General features: G+C 42.0%; 1 protein-coding gene across 1 annotated transcript; it reads left to right on the plus strand.

Moving 5' to 3' along the window:
- Positions 1-275: 275 nt before the first annotated feature.
- LOC116825532 (caspase-14-like) lies at positions 276-21348 on the plus strand. The gene is made up of 6 exons (XM_032781645.2): positions 276-367; positions 4504-4659; positions 10231-10459; positions 12534-12662; positions 16655-16764; positions 18829-21348. Exons 2-6 carry the CDS (start codon positions 4507-4509, stop codon positions 18934-18936), a joined length of 729 nt encoding a protein of 242 aa, XP_032637536.2. The 5' UTR covers positions 276-367; positions 4504-4506; the 3' UTR covers positions 18937-21348.
- The last annotated feature ends 365 nt before the right edge of the window (positions 21349-21713 follow it).

Raw genomic sequence — 21713 nt, forward strand, 5'->3', positions numbered from 1 at the left:
AAAAAAAAAGCCTATTTCAGACACAGGCTTAACTCACCTGGGCAAACTACAGAGCAGGAGAAGCATATTCCTAGGCCTGCAGTGATGTGTACGTTTAGTATCGAGGAGCGGGGGGATTCTGAATCTGGTTGTCTCTATAGCAGTTTGCATTGTCCAATGTGTCAATTGTGACTTAAATTAAGAAAGGAAGATATTAAAAAGTCATACAAAAACAGCTTCACCTCTCATTTGAGCTGCACTTATAAATTACTTGTTTTTAAATATCCACACAGCTGCTGTATTGAGAACTGGTGAACAACAAACCAGGAATCAGACAAGTGATACAAGTTTTAAAGGAAGAACTGAGCAAAGTGACTGTGACAAATTGGTAATTGTACTTATTTTTCAGAACAGTTCAATACCCATGAAGCCCCTGAGCCAAGTTCTCCTCCCAGTTTTGTGGGTGTAACTTCCCTGGACTTCAGTGGAAGCTGCCCTTGTGTGACAGAGAGCAGAATCAGCCTGATATTTGTAAATAATTGAATTTTGCTGAATTATGCAGTTCTCTCGGGTTAATTAAGATGACATTGAATAGTTTGCTTAACCCTGCTCTACTTTGGGCTGGAGACTGAGTACAGCCAGGTTAAGCGGAATTTCCAAAAGGGGATCTCCCTTGGGATTGAGGGATGGAATGCTCCCCTGGGTATGCAGGTCATGGCCCATTCTATACACAGCCAGTTGTAGGGCTTACTACCATGTAACCCCATCAAAATTAAATGGGATTATTCATGGCAGTAATCCATATGTGCAGAATTAGGCCGTTAGCTGTTTCATGGCTGTAACTATAGCCCCTGGATGATAGTAGGAATTGCTTCCCCTATACTCTGTCTACAAGAGCGATTCAGGCTGGTGACTCTGCATAATTATGGATCAACTGGCCACTCTTGTCCCCTCAACCCAGGGTCAGGCATTGTCATGGAGAGTTGGCATTGAGCATTGCTCCGGGAGCAGGATAATATCCTGAGAGAATCCTGAAAAACAGGAAAAGCTTGAAAGCAAATCAGCATCACATGCAAAATTAAAGGAAGCTATACTTACACCTAAGATATGAATGCTTTTAATATGCCTGTCAACTTTATTTTTATTTTGGAATTTATTAATGAGAGGTGATACAATCCTGGAGCTCACAGGCTCTGATCCATAAAGGTATTTAGGCTTCTAACCTCCATTGACTTCAAAGATATCTAGGCTTCTAACTTCCATTGACTTCAGTGGAAGTTAGAAGCCTAGATATCTTTGTGGAACTGGGCCTTAGAGATCAGGTATAGCTAGGGTGACCAGATGTCCCAATTTTATAGGGACACTCCTGATATTTGGGGATTTTTCTTTTCTAGGTGCCTATTACCTACCCCTTCCGTCCCCACCACCACCACCTTTTTCATAGGTAGAGCAACAGCACAAAGTAACTTCCGGAAATTACTAGTAATTTTACTGATCATCAAATTTCTATATACACTTCTACCCCAATATAACGCTGTCCTTGGGAGCCAAAAAAATCATACCACGTTATAGGTAAAACCGTGTTATATCGAACTTGCTTTGATCCATTGGAGTGCGCAGCCCTGCCCCCCCCCCCCCCCCGAGTGCTGCTTTACCACGTTATATCCAAATTCGTGTTATATTGGGTCGTGTTATGTTGAGGTAGAGGTGTAGTTATAGAAAACTAGCACTTGTAGATATGGAATTATTCTATAATATATGCAGTTGGGTTTAAACCCTGGCCCTGCTGAGGTGGGGTATGAATTTCACTCCACCTCACTAGAGCCATTATGTCAAATTGTGTCAGATTGTGCCTGACTTCAATGGGGTTGCACAGGTGTAACTGACAACAGAATTTTTCCATGAATAGAACCATCTGCCATTTATCTCCTTTTCATGTACCAACCAAAAGTCTAAGAATTATATGTTAAAAACTTGAGGAATGAAAAACATCCATCTTTTCTTCCTTTTATGAATCAGGCCTATAACATTTGTGTTTTCCTGTGACCAGTGTTTATATTGCAACTATCCCTGAAGAGTTTAATGTTCAAGGATAATGTTAACTATCTTATTTTGTTTATTACTTGAAATACAGAAATAACTTGAACCCAAATCCTTAAACAAATTTCTTTAACCTGCTATTGACCATTTTAGATCTTTTTCTAACTGAAAAATTTGGGCCAAATTCTCCTCACTTGTGAGTTTTACATTTTGTAACTCCATTAACTTAAAGGATTTATGCTGATTTATGCTGATTTATGCTGGTGTAAGAAGGAGCAGAATCTGCTAGGGGAATGTCTAGACCAGGGGTAGGCAACTATGACATGGGTGCCAAAAGCAGCACATGAGCTGATTTTTAGTGGCACTCACACTGCCTTGGTCTTGGCCACTGGTCAGAGGGCTCTGCATTTTAATTTAATTTTAAATGAAGCTTCTTAAACATTTTAAAAACTGTTTACTTTACATACAACAACAGGTTAGTTATATATTATAGACTTAGAGAAAGAGACCTTCTAAAAATGTTAAAATGTATTACTGGCACTCGAAATCTTAAATCAGAGTGAATAAATGAAGACTCAGCACACCAGTTCTGAAAGGTTGCTGACCCCTGGTCTAGACCATGCTCTGAAATAGTGTTGAAGATAGTTTGGTCCCACCTGCAATTACGATTAAACCATTTTCAGCCCTGGTTCATCTGCACCACTTGCAGATGCCTGCTATTAGCAACTAGGGCTGTCAATCACAGTTCACTCAGAAAAATTATTAATTGCAGTTTTAATGGCACTGTTAATTAATAGAATACCAATTGAAATTTAAATATTTTGGATTTTTCTACATTTTCATATACAGTGAATTGTGTTGTAATTGAAATCAAATGATATATTTGCACTGTAAAAATAAATTTTTCAATTCACCTCATACAAGTACTGTAGTGCAATCTCATTATCATGAAAGTTGAACTTACAAGTGTAGAATTATGTACAATAGACTTGCATTAAAAAATAAAATATAAAACTTCAGAGCCTACAACTCCATTCAGTCCTACTTCTTGTTCAGCCAATCGCTAAGAAAGACAAGTTAGTTTACATTTACAAGAGATAATGCTGCCCTCTTCTTATTTACAATGTCACCAGAAAGTGAGAACAGGCATTTGCATGGCACTTTTGTAGCCGGCATTGCAAGATATTTACATGCCAGATATGCTAAACATTTGTATGCCCCTTCATGCTTTGGCCACCATTCCTGAGTATATGCTTCCATGCTGAAAACTCATATTAAAAAAATAAGCATTAATTAAATTTCTGACTGAACACCTTTGGGGAGAATTGTATGTCCCCTGCTCAGTTTTACCCTCATTCTACCCCTATATTTCCTGTTATTGCAGTCTTGGATGTTGGCCCAGCATGTGTGTTCATTTTAACAACACTTTCACTGCAGATGTCACAAAACACAAAGAAGGTACCAATGTGAGATTTCTAAAGGTAGCTACAGCACTTGACCCAAGGTTTAAGAATCTGAAGTGCCGTCCAAAATCTGAGGGACATGAGGTGTGGAACATGCTTTCAGAAGTCTTAAAAGAACAACACTCCGATGTGGAAACTACAGAACCCAAACCAACAAAAAAAGAAAGTCTACCTTCTGCTTTTGGTGTCTGAGTCAGATAATGAAAATGAACATGCATCAGTCCACACTGCTTTGGATTGTTATCGAGCAGAACCAGTCATCAGCATGGACGCATGTCCCCTGGAATAGTGGTTGAAGCATGAAGGGACATGTGAATCTTTAGCGCATGTAAATATCTTGCAACACCGGCTACAACAGTGCCATGAGAAAGTTCTTCTCAGTTTCAGGTGACATTTAAACAAGAAGAAGGCAGCATTATCTCTGCAAATGAAAAGAAACTTGTTTGTCTGAGCAATTGGCTGAACAAGAAGTAGAACTGAGTGGACTTGGGGTCTCTAAAATTTTAGATTTCAATTAAAAAATAACAGTTTTTTGTACATAATTCTACATTTGTAAGTTCAACTTTCATGATAAAGAGATTGCACTACAGTACTTGTATGAGGTGAATTGAAAAATAGTATTTGTTTGTTTTACAGTGCAAATACTTGTAATCAAAAATATTAAGTGAGCTCTGTACACTTTGAATTCTGTTGTAATTGAAATCAGTATATTGGAAAATGTAGAAAACATCTAGAAATATTTAAATAAATGGTATTCTATTATTGTTTAACAGTGCAATTAATTGCAATTAATTTTTTTAAATCGCTTGACAGCCCTATTAGCAACACATCAGTTTTATGTTGCAGACAAGGCTATAGAAGCCCAATCCTACAGATGCTCTCACAGTCAGTGGGATTTCTCTTAGAGTAGTTGCAGGATTGGGCCCTCAGTCGTATGTTTCATGTAGAAAAACCATACAGTGTTAGAATGCTGTTGTTCAGTAAAGCTACAGGCCATTCATCAAACATTTTGAATTAACAGGATATGTATGACATGAGCAAAACTCGTGTGGCTTTTATGATGTGTGTGACAACGGGCAGGCGTGGTGCAGAAAAGGATATTGAAGTAATGAATAAGTGGTTTGACAAGTACCAGTTTGAAACACCTTCTGGACAGTGCATAGATCCTAATGGGCAGGTAAATCTTAAAAATTATACCATACCAAGCAGATAGCTTCAAATGGAATGCCTTCCACACCCCCAGTAAGGGCTCACTTGGTGCTATTTGAAGTTGTACTGAAGCAAAAATCAGTACAGTAACTCCTCACTTAAGATTGTAGTTATGTTCCTGAAAAATGCAACTTTAAGTGAAAGTGTTAAGCAAATCCAATTTCCCTATAAGAATTAATGTAAGTGGGGGGGGTTAGGTTCGAGGGAATGTTTTTTTCCAGACAAAAAGGCATTATATACATTTTAAACAAGCAATTTAATACTACACTGGGGGAGGCGGGTGTAGTGTGCACGTGCTGTGTGTTTACAAACATACAGTACAGTACTATAGTTGGGAGGTGCCCCTGCCTTACCCTACATAGGCACAGCCCACTGGCACTGGAGATGAGGCAGGCAAGGAGGCTGAAAGTACTATAGGCTAGGAGAAGCACGTTGCAGAGCAGTGGTAGCTTCCACGACTCTGCAAGCACCAGGGGCGGGGGGCCTCAAGCCTCAGCTCACCTACTCCCCGGCTTCCCAAAGCTCCCATCCTCGATCTGCCTCTTCCTCCCCCCTCCCACCTCCTCTACTTCCCCTGCTGAGTCCTCACTCCTCGCCTCTCCCTCCTGCCTGGGGCAATCAGCTGGCTTGCAGTGTTTAGGAGGGAGGAGCGAGGACTTGGGCGCATGCTCTCCGTCCGTTGTCCCCCCTGCCTCCTGCCCAGGGCAATCAGCTGGCTTGAGGTGTTCGGGAGGTAGGGGGAGCCTGTGCCCTGAGTCCTCGCTCCTCCCCTCTGCCCCCCAAACACCACAAGCCAGCTGATTGCCACGGCTGGGGGGTAGGGAAGGAGAGAAGGGGGAAGGCACTGATCCACAGGGTCTCGCGGCGGGGACCAGAGACACAGGGAGGCTGCCAGCTGTGGAGAAAGCAGGCAGCCAAATATCATAAGACTGAAGCATTGCACAACTTTAAATGAGCATGTTTCCTAATTGATCAGCAATGGAACAGCGTTAACTAGAATGACTTAAAGTGAGGAGTTACTGTACTGTATAATGTTTAGAAAATATTTCTCCACCAGAGCCCAGAGTTATTGATTATCTTTTATAGACAGGGCTTGGGTTAACTGAAATACCTGAAGCTATGGATGTGGATCCCTTGATGGCTGATCTTCCCAGGGAAAGGGACAGCCTAATGCAGAAATGTTTAAAACTTCAGCTGCCTGGGTGGCAACAGAACTTCTGCAGATGAGCTCCCCTCCTCCAATACCTTACAAATCCAAATGCTTGGGACACTCAGTTTCCTTATCTGCAGCTGGTTGGCTATAGGCTGGTTTGAGTAACCTCTCTGAATGATTGATTCCAGACTTCACTTGAGACTATCTGAGCCAAAAAAAGTAGTTAATTATTTAGAAGGTTTTTTTCCCCTTTCTTCCCCTTTATTGCCAATCTGCTGTATATTATTAGGCTATGAGGCTTTTCCCCTACCTTTGATTGCCCTGTCATGGAAGGGCTAATCTTTAGGCCTCATGATCTTTGTAAGGGACCGAGGCATAGGCAACGACTGCTAGGCCGGTATCCACTAGGCAAGGATGACCAAGAGGTGGTAATCAGTGAGTAGGGATCTCAGTAATTGCCAGAGTGAAGATCAATAAGGAAGAGTCAGAGTCAGGCAAGGGATGGAGTCCAGTGAGCTGAGTGTCCCTTACCTTGGGGTGCTACCCCACAGCAGTGCCCCTACACTCTGGGTCTTTACTCCCCAGGGAATCCCAACCCCCTAAGCCCACCTTGCCTCTGTGACCCTCATTTAGTCTCTTCCCTCAGGAACAAACTGAAGTCTGAAGTGGCCACTCATCATTGGCCAGGGGTTTGAACCAGTTGCCTTTCAAGCCCCAGCTGCCTCCCTGCAGCCCTAGTACCTCCCCAGGCCTTTAGAAAGGCCTCAGTCTGGGGACTCACCAAACCAGAGCTCTGCCTGCCTTTCCCCAGCTCTGCCCTGCCCTGCCCTGCCCTGTCCTGTCCTAGGTACCCTGCTTGCTGTCCTCAGCAGCCTTGTCCTCTCTGGTTCTCAGCTGGAGCAAGAGTCTTCTCTCAGTCCTCAGCCTGCCCATTTATCAGGGTCACCTGGACCCTAATTGGGTGTGGCCACACCTATGGCTGTTTACCCAGCACCAGCCTCCCTTGGCTGCTTTTAACCCTTCTTAACTGGAGCGGAGTGACCACCCCACTACAATTTTAGATGAATAATATCAAGTGTATTGTTCAACTACTGCAGTTTAAGTCACAAATCCTTACAGGTCTGATTATGATTTCACTTTGCAAGCATAAATGGGGATCAATTTTTATGGATTTGCTGAGGTGCCAATTAGATTTTAAAGATGAAATCTAACAAACTAAATTTGTCAGTTTGATAAGTTTTATAGCTATATAGGAATGGAATTTAGTTATGATAACTCCTTTTTATTGAGTCCCGGGAGCGTAACTTACTAATTTTAATGCAAGGTTCTATTCACACCAGCTTTTACTGTGGACAGTATTTCTCAAAGCAAGACATGGGATGCTCTTAACCAATCAAGATTTTGATAATTCACTCAGAACCACATATGTGTACAATCAACAGTTCATCAATCAAATGTAGACATAGTCAATGTTCTAGGCATGTACTGAACACAAAAATAAAGTATTGCAAGCAACTGTCATAGACTAAGGTTGAGATTCTTCAGTTATCTCATATACCAGTACAAATCATCAACATTCCTAAATACACTTACTTATGATCATCTGTCATCAATTCTTCAGTTCCTCCAACACATTTACCACTCTTCCCATATTTCTCCAAGTAGTAAGGATGCACTTGTCAAAGATACTTTTAAGAATCCCTGTTGTTTGAATGGAGTGGCATGGAGAAAACAATTTAAAGAACAATTGTATACATTATGGCTTTAAATCTCTTAGGCCAGTCTGCATTGACTTACAAAGATGAGCATGCTTATAGCAATAGTTAGTTAATAGGCAACATATAGTTACTTGAGGTCTCACTAAAGAGTGTAGGCTCAAGATAACTTCGAGTTATTTATGTTCAAGATCAGAAAGAGAAACACAAGCTGAGGTGAAATCTCACCATTTCTTTGTCTTGTAACCCAAGAGGAAGTGAGAGCTGTTCACCAGGCTGGCCAGTGTCCAGTAGTATATCTGGGTTCTGCAGCTCGTCAGTAAAACTCTTCTTCCTGTAACCCTGGATGAAGGGAGAGGCTGTTTGAAGGGGGTAAGCAAAACTCTGCAGTCCCATAAGGTGACCCAGTTTATGTATCCTGTTTCAGGGTCTGTTGGAGAAGGGTAATCCTCTGATTTTCTATCTGATGACATCCAGCTGAGGGCTCAGATTTCAGCTATTTCTCTTTTGTTTCCATTGGTATCCAGTAGATGGCATAAGCATATAACAAATTTCTTCAATCCTTTTCTTATCAGAAGCTTTTTATGTTGGATTAATTTCAATGATTCTTATTTCAATCCTCTACAGCAATGGTCCCAATGTGGTGCCCACAGGCACCATGGTGCCTGCCGGAGCATTTATGTGTGCCCGCCTAGTGCCCAGCAGGGGAGAGAAGCCGCGACCTTGCGCCTGCCGGGGACTGAGAACTCAGGCTGCGGGCGCAGTGTTCTCTGTTCCTGGCAGGTGCGGGGCCTGCCTAATGCCCCACATGGAGAGAGAAGCTGCGGCCCCGTGTCTGCCAAGGACAGAGAACTCCGGGGCTGCAGGCTGCGGGCGCCGGTGTTCTCGGTCCCCGGCAGGCGCGGGAACCATCTAGTGCCCAGCAGGGGAGAGAATCCAGGCCCCCGCACCTGCTGGGGACAGAATACTCCGGGGCTGTGGGCACCGGTGTTCTATGTCCTCGCAGCTTCTCTCCAGCTTCTCTCTTCTCTCTGGATTCATATACTATGTAATATTAAATATGATGGGTTTTTGTATTATTTAATGTACAAATACAAAAAAAGCCTTGAAAAATTGTTGGCGCCTGGCACACTCTTCTGAAAACATGAGTGTGCTACTGGTCACAAAAAGATTGGGGACCACTGCTCTATAGACTAGCCTGTTTGCCCTGAAGCATGGGGTCACAGCACTACTCAGGTTTGGCAGAGCCACTGGTTTCATTACAGAGGGGTGGCCGGACAAAATTTGAGTGAGTAGCGTTTTGACTTGGTGCACAGGGTCACACGACCACTCAAAATTTGGCCCGTCCCCTGTCTGTCATGATGGAAGGGTGGCCAGACCAAATCTGCCATCCCAGGCTGCTGCCCAGAAATCTGCCACCCTAGTCAGCTGCCTAGTTTCCCTGTAGCTAGTGCAGCCTCTGATGATGGGCATATATTGATTCTCATTATCTTTAGCTCCAAGAGGAAGCTAAAGGTTTGGAATATGTATAAGGGCAATTGGTAGCAGTCTTAGGCTATGTCTACACTCTCCTGCTGACAAAATAAAACCACCTCCAACGAGGGGCAGTAGCTTTGTCGACGGAAGAGTGTCTCCCGCCGACAAAGTGCTGTCCAGCGCATTTTGTCAGTAAAATTTTTGTTGGGCAAGGGTGGTTTTTTCTTCACATCCCTGACCGACAAAAGTTTTACCAACAAAAGTGTAGTGTAGACATAGTCTTAGTTGCTGCAGACAGAAGGGCAGAGTGAGAACTGTAGCTGTTAACAATGTTCTTCAGGGCATGTTTGATGCCTCTGGCTTCTTACAATTTACAGTAGCTTTATATTAATATAACTCTAATGACCTTAGTGGAGTTACTCCTCATTTACAATTATGTGAGTGGTATCTGAAGCAGTCTCTAAGGCACCAGTTCAGCAAGGTACTACCTGGGACCTCACTATCTTCTTATTGGTAGGTTAGCACAGGCAGGCAGAGTCCCTGGAGTAATGACAGAGGCACACAGAACATCTCTTTATTAGTGGACGAGGGCACAGAGGCAGCTCCCCTCCTACCAGTGATGCTGCTGACCAAACACAGTTTTGTTTTCTCCCCACAGCAGGAAGTACATTCACCCCTGAACTACCTCTCAGAGTTATTTCCTTGTGTCAGGGGCCTTTCCCTGCTGGGAGGAACCACTCACTTAGGAGCTATCTATTGGTGTGCTCAGAAACACCCACTCACCCACCAATACAATAACTGTTACAATGTTTAAGAAGAAAGTGACAGACTTTATGCATGTGATTAGTACCATTGATTTCAATAAGACTTTTTCACATGCCTAATTTTAGCCATGTGCTTAAGTACCTTGCTGGTTTGGGCTCTAGATCAAGAAGGGAAGAAATCTAAATCACATAATACAGATTTTTTTAGCTATTATTATTTATTTGTGTTATAGTAGCATCTAGGAGCCCAAGTCATGGACCCACAATGTACAGTTAATGATACTGCAAGATGTAGTAGTGGCTTTAAAAATACTTTTTATGGCTAATTAAATTGATCTTTTTGCTTTATTGTTATTTCATTTGTTAATAAATAATCTCTTTTGGTCATTAATTATTTTGATCAGCGTATCTAACACAGCTGTTTGTGACAGGAAATATTGCCAGCATTGGAAGAGTTCCGGGATCAAATCAATCAATCTGAGGATGAAATTAGCTGCTGCCTCATTACTCTTATGAGTCATGGGAGGAGTCACGGCCTCATTCAGGGGAAAGATGGTGACAAAGTTGATCTTGATGATATATTTGCGTTATTCAACAATATACAATGCCCAAAGCTCCAAGAAAAACCTAAAATCTTTATCATTCAGGCATGCAGAGGAGGTGAGCAGGACATTAAATAGTGTTTGCAGGAGTAGTATTGAATTTCAGACTCTTTCTATGAACGTTTCATTTCAGGTCTCTATAAAGGGCCTACAGTATGTATTATTAAATCTAGCCCAGTGACCTCAGCAGTTCTCTGTACTCTGATGTTGGACAGCTGGATTCCGGCCCAGTTCTGTCTCTCAATCTCAAAGCAGCCAGCATTGAAAATAACACAGAGAACATGTGTTCCACCCAGAGAGGGCGGCAGTGTCTTGTGTTACTGCACAGTGACACCTGGCCTGTTAAGGACACCCCATTACAAAACGCCAAAATGAATCTCACCTATCCTCCTAACCCAGCAGAATGGTGGAGGTGACAAGGGCCTCAAAATTAGCAAAACTTATGTAATGGTAAATGGGATAGTCCTCAGGGCTCTGACTGGAAACTGAAGACAAACCCCTGCCTCACAAGAAAAGGTACATAAGGTCTGACTTCAACTAGTGCCTGTTCTTATTGGGCAACCTCTTGGCTTAACAATTTGCCCCCACAGTATCCACAAGGGTATGGAGTACAAATAGCCACCTTCTTAGAAAGGCCAGCTTTGCCAAGCAACAGACTTTTTTCAGTCCACTGAATAGTCCCAGAAGACCGATTTCACTGATGAAATGCTTGTGGGGATTTGCTATATATAAGATGCAATATTTCACAAGTACAGTTTTATGAAAATTGATACACAGAGTCAGAAATAATACACTGCCATTTTTTACCAGGAGACTGTGTTTCCTAATTATTAAAAGAAACGGCTGGGAGCCAAAGAGGAATCAGGGTTCCAACAGGCAGACAGGCTTATGAGGTCTTAATAGATTCAGAGAGGCACCTAAAAGAATCTTATTCTAATCATCTGAAGTTCATAGAGCTCCAAAATGGAGATAGAAAGCTCCCAAGAACAGGCTGTTTCATAATATTTTGTGGGGCTGGGAAAGATGTAACCAAAACCTGAATCTACCCCGGTTCAGAGCAGATTTTCGGTTTTAATGCAAGTCAGACATCAACCGAGATCAATGGTTGTTTGCAGACTTGAGCTGTTGCTATTTGCACAACTTTAGATATTAATGTCCCCCATAAGCCACTTCCCCCCACAGCTAGGCCGCACCTTCCTCCCAGACATCGAGACCATCTAGTAGAGTTGATTGATAAAATTATTTTATTTATTCATCATTATGATATTTGAAATTAAAGTGTTGTTTTAATTCTTCAAGTTACTGAGATACATAATTTTTGTTTTCAAAAATTTGAATGAAATTTTCATCAGTTTTTGGTTTCAAAATGTTTGTTTTCAATATTTTTGATTTTTTTGTTTTTTCTCTTTTACCCCTTTTTCTTCTTCTTTTCCAATTTTTTTTGCAGTTTGCAGTAGATAGAGGGAGGGGCAATGGAAAAAAAGAAAGGGAAAAAAAGGAAAAATGACAAACCAGAAAACTGAATTTAAAAAAAAGAAGGAAGAAAAAGCCTGAAATTCATTTTCTAATTTTGAGTTTAAAAAAAAGTAAGAATTTCTGATTTTGATAAAAACAATATATTTAAACAAAAGGTACTTTACGCTAAAACAGCAAAGAATCCTGTGGCACCTTATAGACTAACAGATGTTTTGGAGCATGAGCTTTTGTGGGTGAATACCCACTTCGTCAGATGCATGTTTCCTCTACATGCATCTGACGAAGTGGGTATTCACCCACGAAAGCTCATGCTCCAAAATGTCTGTTAGTCTGTAACGTGCCACAAGATTCTTTGCTGCTTTTACATATCCAGACTAACACGGCTACCCCCCTGATACTTTACGCAAAAAGTTTCCTCAACTCTGCTATCTAATAATCCAGCTAGCTAGCTAACTCCATTACCACCATATCTCAGTCCCTGCATTCCTTCTGTAGCAGAAGGTGGGAGTGCCAGGATGGGAAAATATTGTGATACCTTGTAGCTTTTGTATAAGAGAAACAAGTGTATAAACAGCAGCCCATACATGCAAGTCATGTATGGCGACAGGCAGTCATTTTACAGCGTGTTTAAACATATTTCCTTGTTATAAAAACAGGAAAAGAAGACCATGGAGTTGAAGAAATAAAGCATGAATTCAAGGAAGCTGATTGTACTTGTAACTTGATAGCTATCAAGAGGCTGCCAATAGCTAGTGATTACTATGTCGTGTATTCCACTCAAAAGGGTAAGAGAGATGAGGCCAAGTTAGGCCGCAGTTACATACATGAATTGTGGTTGATTCCAGTGGGGGGTTGTGTGCGTGAGTGTAGAATTTGGCCCTTTATAAATGCAATTTCTGACTGATATTTTTTTTGGTCCAGTTCCAATTTAGTACAGTAGTTGTTATCCCCATTCTACAGAGAGGTTAAATGACTTGCCCAAGGTCACACAGGAGAGCCCGTGGCAGAGCTAGAATCTCTTAACTCTAAGCCCTGTTCTTTAAATACAAAAGCATTTCTGACATAGGCTTTGGGATCTCTTAATAACTTTTATTTCATAGTAACGGTAAAAGGGTAAAAGATTTATACAGAGGAAAATACAATTTTTCTCTATCGGGGCCAATATCCAAACAGGATACAGAAGGAGAACGTGAAATCATGCCAATAGTCGTTGTATGGGGAATCGAGACTTTTCAGTTCCCCAAATGGTGAAACTGGGCCTAGTGGAAATGCTGGTGTAACCTCACCCTGATATGATAATGAACTCTAACAGCCGGGAGGTGGCCCGGAACAATAGCCTGATGAGCAGGCCCTAGACGGATAGAGAGATCTCTGAGACACAGTAGGGAGAGGCGGTCTCAGGTTGTCCTGACAGAAAGGGGGTCAGTAAATGGACATTGATTTCAAAAGATGTAAGATTTTCTTTTCTTTTCTCTACATTTAAAGGCTATTCTATATGGCAAAGTTATACTGGTCTAAGGAATGAATTTAAACCAATCTAGTACTGCTGTTGTAACACCCCACATGGACACTCTTATTCTCCTATGAGTGCCTTTTTCAGTTTAGTTTATGTCACTTGGAAAAACTAACGCAAAGAAAGCTTGTGTATCCACACAGGGGGAAGGCTGCTTATGTAGTGCTGGTAGAGCTATACTGGGAGTTAGGTGCCTAGGCACATTTGAAAAATCTCACCAGGTTCCTGTCTGCTTCTTTAGGCATCTAAATATCTTTTAAAATTTGGCCCATAGTTAGGAAACGAAGAACGTGGCTGTTTTTTCAGAGATGCTGAACAGCTGCATGCTCCAAAGAAATTAGCTGCTGCTGAAGTCAAGACTGACATGGCTATTAATAACAGTGTTCACCATTCAGAAAACGGAAACCTATCACACCTCCAGTTTACTGAAACCAGGCAAAAGAATTGTCAAACACAGCTTCTGATGGAGAATTTTACCTTTACATTAGTAACAAGATGGGGGGAAAATCCACTAAAATTTGGTGTCATGTGGGTGGACTAAGGCACTTTGCTATATCATGATGGAATGAAAAACAATGTGTCAAATTCTTCATTGGATTTTGAGCTAGCATTGTTCAGTGTCACCTGTGACTAGTATATTCTGATCTACTGAGCGGGTGGTGGAGGAGGGCGGGAGGAGAAGGTACCAGTAGTGTGTGTTTGCATTTCTTTGTCCTGATTTCAGTAAAGACAATTGTATTAATTTTAATGAACTGCATATTTTTTTAAAGAAATACGACAGTGGGAACTGGAGGTGTGTGAGGGAAAACAGGCCTTGAACTGGGGCTTCCTTTCTCTGGAGCCTTTCTTGTCTTTCTCCTTTCTTTTCCAAATTAGCTCTCCCCGCCCTTCCCTCCAGAAAGACTATATTATTCAACATGTACACAAACAATAAAGATTTGAACAGGGCTTTCTTTTGTGGGAAGGGTTAGAGGTGGCCTATGTATGGAGTTCAGTAGAGAACATTTCTTGTAGTTACAGGTGCAAAAGTCCCTTACATCGCAAAGAAGCATTTCCACTAATGCAGTCAAAATTACATATAAGTTTCAGATCTTATTTGACCTTAGCAATTTTGTACTAACTTGAAATCACAAAAACCAAGGCTTCAGAAAAAAAGCCACACAACTACATACATCTCTTCACACTCATCTACATCCACTTTCAAATATACATCATCCCTAACAACCGAGCAAATCAACCATAGTCATCAAGGCAGTGGCAGATTTAGAGTTAGTGGGGTCCTGTGCACAGCTTCATTTTCGGCGCCCCCCCCATCCCCTCCTCGGGATCCACCCAAGAAAAAGAACATTCTCTCTTATCCCCCCGCCCCATTTTTCATTTTTTTAATTTCATCCTCCTCCTATATTATAAGTAATAGAAAGTAAATTTAAAAAAAGTGAGGTACCTTGATTGGGGCAGGGGGTTGGGGGGCAAGAGGGGTATGGGGGGCAGGCTCCAGGACGGAGTTTGGGTGTGGGCTCTGGGCTGGGGCAGGGAGTTGGGGTGCAGAAGGAGGTGCGGGAGTGAGGCTCTGAGATGGAGTTTGGGTGCTGGATGCAGGCTCCAGGCGGGGGGAGGGGGGTGGGGCAGGGGCAGGGGTGTGAGGCTCTGGGCTAGAGCAGGGGGTTGGGTGTGGGAGAGGTCGGGGGGGTGTCGCTTACCTTGGGCAGCATGGCTCCCAATGCAACCAGCACATCCCTCTGGCAGCGGCTCCTAGGTGGGAGGGCCAGGGAGTCTCTGCGTGCCCCTGCAGTTCCCGGCCAATGGGAGCTGTGGAGTCGGGGCGAGGGCAACATGTGGCGACAACCCCCTTCCCCCTCCCAGGGGTCACAGGGACATGCCAGCCGCTTCCGCGACTGGTGCAGAGGGAGGGAGACAGTGCAGACAGGGAGCCGCCTTAGCTCTGCTGCAGGTGCGTCTCCGTGCGCTGCCTCCGCCAGCGCACAGAGCTGCTTCCCCCCCCACCAGGGCATGCAAAGATGTGCCAGCAGCCGGCCACTTCTGGGAGCAGCATGGGGCCACCAGCCACAGAATGCAGGCAGCCTGCCTGCCTCAGCCCTTCTGCGCTGCCGGCCAGGACTCGAGGGCAGGTTGTCAGATGAGATTTGTCCTGCATTTTGGCGGCCACCCCTGTCATTGGGGGCCCCATGCCACCACACTGTTTGTTTCATGGTAAATCAGCCTCTGCATCAAGGGGTGCCCGACAGCTTTCACTGTCCCCGTGGCATGACAGAATTCCTGGGGGTGAGAATTTCTTAGTTTGTATTTGTATTGCAGACCTCCCAACAGTCCTGGGTTTTGTGGGACTGTCCTGCTTTCACCCACAAAATCCCCTGTCCCTGAAGCAGCTTCTGTCCTGCGCAACTGCCTGGGCTTGTCTCCCCACTTGGGGCATTTCAGCCTGGCAAGAGGGGTTGCAGTGCCACACAGGTTTGACTGAGTGGCATTGCAATTCTGGTTGCGTTTGGGGGCCAGGCCAAATCTCAGAAGCACTGCGACCCTGTGCAGTGGGAGCCAAGTCACAATTGCTGGAGAAGAGAGTCAAGCCCAGCTAGCCCCTGCAGGACAGGAAGCACAGGAGCTGCTACTGCTGTGGGGTGAGCATGGGGTGGGCTAGCTCTTCCACTTTCTTCTCCCTCCCCCCAAGCTGCCCTCTCCTGGGTCTCCCATCCCCAAGGGCAGTAACTACTGGAAATGTTGGCAGATATGGTATTGGCTTTAGGAGCTATAATACCTTGCTATTTGTGGGTAGCATTCGGTTGTTGGGTGGTTTGTAAAGTAAGTGTTACAGTTTGTTAGGTCAAGAAGAGCCCCATTAAACTGGTGGTGGTGTCTGGCTTGCCACAAGGGTATGCAGCGTACTTCCTCCTTCACCTACACCCACCTCTGCTTTGTTGATCAACACATTGGGAGGCTGGGTAGCACCACGGTTCTGCCAGCTCCCTGCCCTTTTTCTGCTCACTTGCTCATGGTGATGAGCAGTGGCAATGCAGAGACTGCACTCCACAGGAAACTCCACAATCAATTCTAGTTGATCCTAACATGGCTGCACAGGAAGGAGGAGGAGAACCATTATTTCTCCCTTTTCCTCTAGGTGCCCATGTTAGGGCTAATGATCACCTGGTGTTAATATGTCTTTAAAAGTTTATGAGTTGCATTTTGACAATCAACTTTTATTAGGAAAAATCTAAACTGACAAGCTGTTCCTGCTTTTTTCATCTGTAGGTTATGTTTCTTTGCGTAACACGGAAAAAGGCTCTAGGATGATTGAAGCAATGGATGAGGTCTTTTCAGAGCAAGGCATGAAGTGGCATATAGGGGATTTGTTTACTAAAGTAAGTATGCAACAAAACTGCATAAAGAGTATGCTCAAGGTGACTTGCAAAGGAAAACTAATTGGGTGTCCGCGCTTCTTTGCAATGTGTGAAGATAGGCTATCGGGTAGGTATTTGGGATGTTTTGAAGTTTTTGTCCTTTTTTACTTCAGAAATTTGGATTTTGTTTACACTGAAGGGCAAAATTCACTCTTGTTCTGAGGACCAGCATAAGGTCTGTGCAGTACTCACATCTTTAAAATAGTGCTCCAGTGATACATAGACCTTGTGCTGTCATTCTGAACAGGTTTCACCCATATGCAGCTGGTAAAATAGTGGAATTGTAATATCTCGAGAAAGAAGAGATTCACAACCAAGCAGCTGGAGAAGGGAAAGGATTTTTAATCTGATCGTTTTAAAACTCTTTGAGTAACAGCTTATTTACCATCAACACCTTAGACATACTTGGAAGAAAGGATGGTATGATTAGAGTCACCACAACCACACAGTTTGAGAAAGCTCCCAATATGTGCCTGATACCTCCGGCAAAATCAGGGAAGACTAAACTTAGCATTCCTGATATTTGCAAGGCAAAAGCCCCAGATGTTAAAAAATAAGACACGTTTGGGTTTTCTTTATATAAATAAGCAACTATAACAACAACAAAATGGAACAACCTCAGTATTTTAAATTTCCTTTAGTGGTCACCCTTAATTACTGTGTATGTTGGGCCAGAGCCTCAGAGCTCCCCAGTTTACAAGAGCTGAAGATTTGGTCCATTAAATACATTTAAAGTAATAAAGTTAACAGAAAGCATATACTCTACATGCACATGTGATATTATTGCTGAACTGACACAAGTGGTTTTCAAACAAAAAATAACATCAATTTCACTGTACACACACACATCAATGAAAAAATATTTCCATTGATGATAATCAAAATTTAGAGGTAGGCAAAGTAAGAAAAATGCTCCTTGAGAAGTCAGAAATCCAGTGATTTAGACTTTTGAATTTGGCTTGTTACAAATGGACTAGTGAATGAATAGTAAAAACAGGTCTGATTTGTTGATCTAAACATATTTACCATATGATATTGACAATTTGTGTTTTTATATACTTTTAAAGTTTAACTTTTTGAATTTCAACATCTGTTTTCATTAAATAATTGTCTGATTGCTCCCCATAATTTCACACCACTGTGAACATTTAAATTGATAAAATCTTTTAAAAATAAACATTTGATATTAGCCATTAAAATGATAAAAAAAATAAAAATTGAATTCTGGCAAGGCTAGCAATAAGGTACTAAGAAAAGGTCAGCAAAATAAAAATCAACAAAACAATGTCCATGACTGAAAGGAAGCTGATTAATATCATAGGATGCAGGATGGGAGTGGAATATATGGTGGTGGGGGATGCCCAGCTAAATGCTGGGGTGAGTTGATTTTCACACACACTCGCTAGAGAAATAGTTGACATTAGGTCAGAGCCCAGCACTTTTCAGTGTGGAGGCATGTGTTCAGTTAGGTGACAAGTGGGCAGAAGCCAGTTCATTCCTTCCTGTGGTTAAAAAACTACAGCTTGAAGGGCTCAGTGAACACTGCAGAGTTCACCTCAGAGAGTTTCCATTTAATGCTCCCTTAAGGAGGAACGGATTAGATGAGTCTCAGGCAGAGGAAACAGCTTCTAACCCCTCACCAATCCAAAGGGAAATAAACCATTAAACCTTTGGAGGGGGCTGTCCATGGTGTTGTTGAGTCTTGCGAACTCGCTAGATAGGAAGGAGCCACACTGTCATTGGCTGCTCCTTCCATGCAATTCCCCCTCCCCCAGATGGGACTGCAGTAACAGGTGCTTTGCCTCAAGTAGCACTTTTGCTTCTTGTTCACTAGTAGATGAAGATTTAGACATGACACAAATGCTCCAGGACCCAAAGATGCATGGTCTGCCTTAGGGCTCAGCCTACATTTCTCCTCCACCCCTCCTCAGCCCTGTAACAGATTCTGTGTGTAGTAGCATCATTCACCAGTGAAGGTTTGGATTATGTTTTTATTTATTTTTTGATTAAGGTTTTATTTTTCAGATCAATAATAACCTAGTGAACGAAACCTTTAGTATCCATGGATGCCCTGTGAAAGAGACAATAGTCGTGGAATCAACTCTGACCAAAGCCGTGTACCTTGCACCTTAACTGGTTGATCAGCGGAAGACTCACTTCCTTTTGAATGGCACAAAATACAATAATAGGAAATACCAATCTCCTAGAACTGGAGGGAACCTTGAAAGGTCATTTAATTCAGCCCCCTGCCTTCACTAGCAGGCCTAAGTACTGATTTTTGCCCCAGATCCTGAAGTGGCCACCTCAAAGATTGAACTCACAACCCTAGGTTTAGGGGACCAATGCTCAAACCACTGAACTATCTGTCTCACCTTATTCAGTGAATAAAAATAAAATAAATACAGATACAAAAGTTTAAACAGTCACCTTCCAAATTATAGTGAAATTCTTAGGATGTTCCTTTTAACTAACCAGCTTTATTACTGCATTGTAACAGTTATTTTCAACAATGGCATGTTTTTTCAACAAATAGTCCCATTTGTAGAGAGCACTTTTTTACAGGATCTTTGAGAAAACCCAGTTTAGGATCTTCTATTTGTTTTCATTTATAAATAAAGTCAACCAGTACAAAAAGTTTTATGTTGAGAAATCACTGGCTTCTTTTCTAGTTCTCTAGAGGGCATTTTCTCTTTCCCTGTACTATTCTTAAAACTCCACCATAAAATCTACCCTAACATCCAACAGATCTCTTACAACTTAGTCCTAAGTATTAGCCTGGAGAGTCTGTCCTACTAACAGCAGTGTGACAGAGTTATTTGAATGTTACCAATAATATGTCCAGTAATCTCAAGTGTGTGGTGATGCACGTCATGTATCTGAAGAGAATAATGGGCCCAACCACTCTATTTCCAACGCAAAATAAGCCTGCTCTTCAAGTCCATGGGAGTCTTTCCATTGGTTTCAGTGGATTTTGGATGAAGTGCTAAAAGGGGAATGCGGTTCATAACACTGGAAGGCAGAGGAAAGATTCTTCCTGTGTTGCATAGGATTTACTGTATTGGCTCAGACCAAGTACCCACTTATTCCACAGATTATTTGTTAATATACATGGCTTTAGCTTTACCCAGTTTAAATCTTTCCCATGACACCCAGGCCCACAACGTGTTTGGTTATCCTGAATTTTGCACAGTCAGTAAGTTTTATAACAAAATATATTAGTATTAAGAAGCTGAGATAATTATAAAGCCATTACATTATATAATGGCATATTCTCATCATAAGGAAATGTGTTCAAATTTGGTCACTTATCTTTTTTAAAAAGGGGAGGCATAGCAGTAGTATATTATCATACTGAACTTTACTTTTTAAACTTTATTATCTGTATTTTATTTTTATTCTGTTTGCATTTGTTGCAATTCACATAAAATTGTAATGGAAATAGATAACTTGATGTTGAAGAAAATACCCAAATGTTAAAATGTTTGAGTCTCTCTCCGAGACTGAGTGTTCCAATGATCTTACATGTATATGGTTTCCTGTTTGTGTCCCTTCTCTGTTTTTCTCTGTCACAGGGAAAGAAATGCAAGCATATTTTAAAATTAAAAATATGGCTTCTAATTTTGAATTATTAAACCAAATTAATCCTTATGTAACACTGGGGAGAGGGGGGTTATTTTGCAGACAAATTTGATCCATGTTTTGTTTTCTCTGCGAGGTATTGCTGATTTTCATAAACCAAAGAGCCACCAATATATGTTCCACCAACCTGAGGAGCCTGGTGTACTGTGATCTATGGGGCTTGAGGAGCAAAAAATTAGGAAAAAATAGAAAGGCATTTAAACACCCAGTCTATTTTTTTTTAATCAACTGGGAAACGAAAGAGAATAGAAAGACAGTAGAGAAGATGACAGAGATGAACCAAAACAGAAACATAAATAAAGTGGCCCTACCTTTTTTAAAGGTTTAGTATCACTGATAAACAGTGTGTGCTGAATGTTCAGTATGCCATTGAAATGCTGATTCTACCACTACCAGCCCTATGTACCATCTTTAAGGCTTTAGAGCCTTAGGATATGTCCACACAGCAATAGACACTTGCAGCTGGCCCATGCTATCCAACTCAGACTCGCAGAGCTGGGGCTGTAGGGCTGTTTTGTTGCTGTGTAGACTTCCAGGCTCTAGCTGGAGCCTGGGCTCTAAGGGGTGCGGGGAGGGTCCCACAGCATGGGCTGCAGCCCAAGCCTAGAAATGTATACAGCCCCATAGCCTGAGCCTTGCGAGTCCTAGTCAGCTAGCATGAGCCAGCCATGGATATTTTTTTGTTGCTCTGTAGACATATCCTTAGATATGCTCCTTCTTGTCAGCTTATTCAGAGCAATTTCTTGAAACCCTTTACTTATACAAGTTGCCTCAATTATGTAAATTAAACTATTAATAAGTAAAAATGATTCTTAGGAGTAGGCATACTTGCATTACCCTAGTGTTTGTAGCAAGTATACAACATCAAATACACGTTTAAGAAGAGAGGCTATTTAACTCAACTGGAAAAAAGCAGGATACTTCAGGAAACTTTTTTTTTTTTTTAAACCATCAGTGACTACATACATTAGTGTTAAATATCTGTGGTTTGGGGAACATCTGAAACTTCTGACTAACCAGGAGTATGGATTAATGAAAGTGCTATTCTGAGGTGCAGTTTCACTGATATAGAAATACAGAGAACAGAGGGAGTAATGCTGATGTTAGTTTAATACTTGTACTTTGTTTAAAAAAGTAAAAAAAAACAAATCTTTGAGAACTGCTATACAAATACAAAGCTGTTAATCAGTGCTTACAGGTTCAAAGAGGCAAACTGAGAAGTGTGTGATGAACTAACATAAGACCACAGGATGGACACACTGTAGATTAGG

This window comes from Chelonoidis abingdonii, chromosome 2 (genome assembly GCF_003597395.2).
Source record: "Chelonoidis abingdonii isolate Lonesome George chromosome 2, CheloAbing_2.0, whole genome shotgun sequence".
In the NCBI taxonomy this organism is placed as follows: Eukaryota; Metazoa; Chordata; order Testudines; family Testudinidae; genus Chelonoidis; species Chelonoidis abingdonii.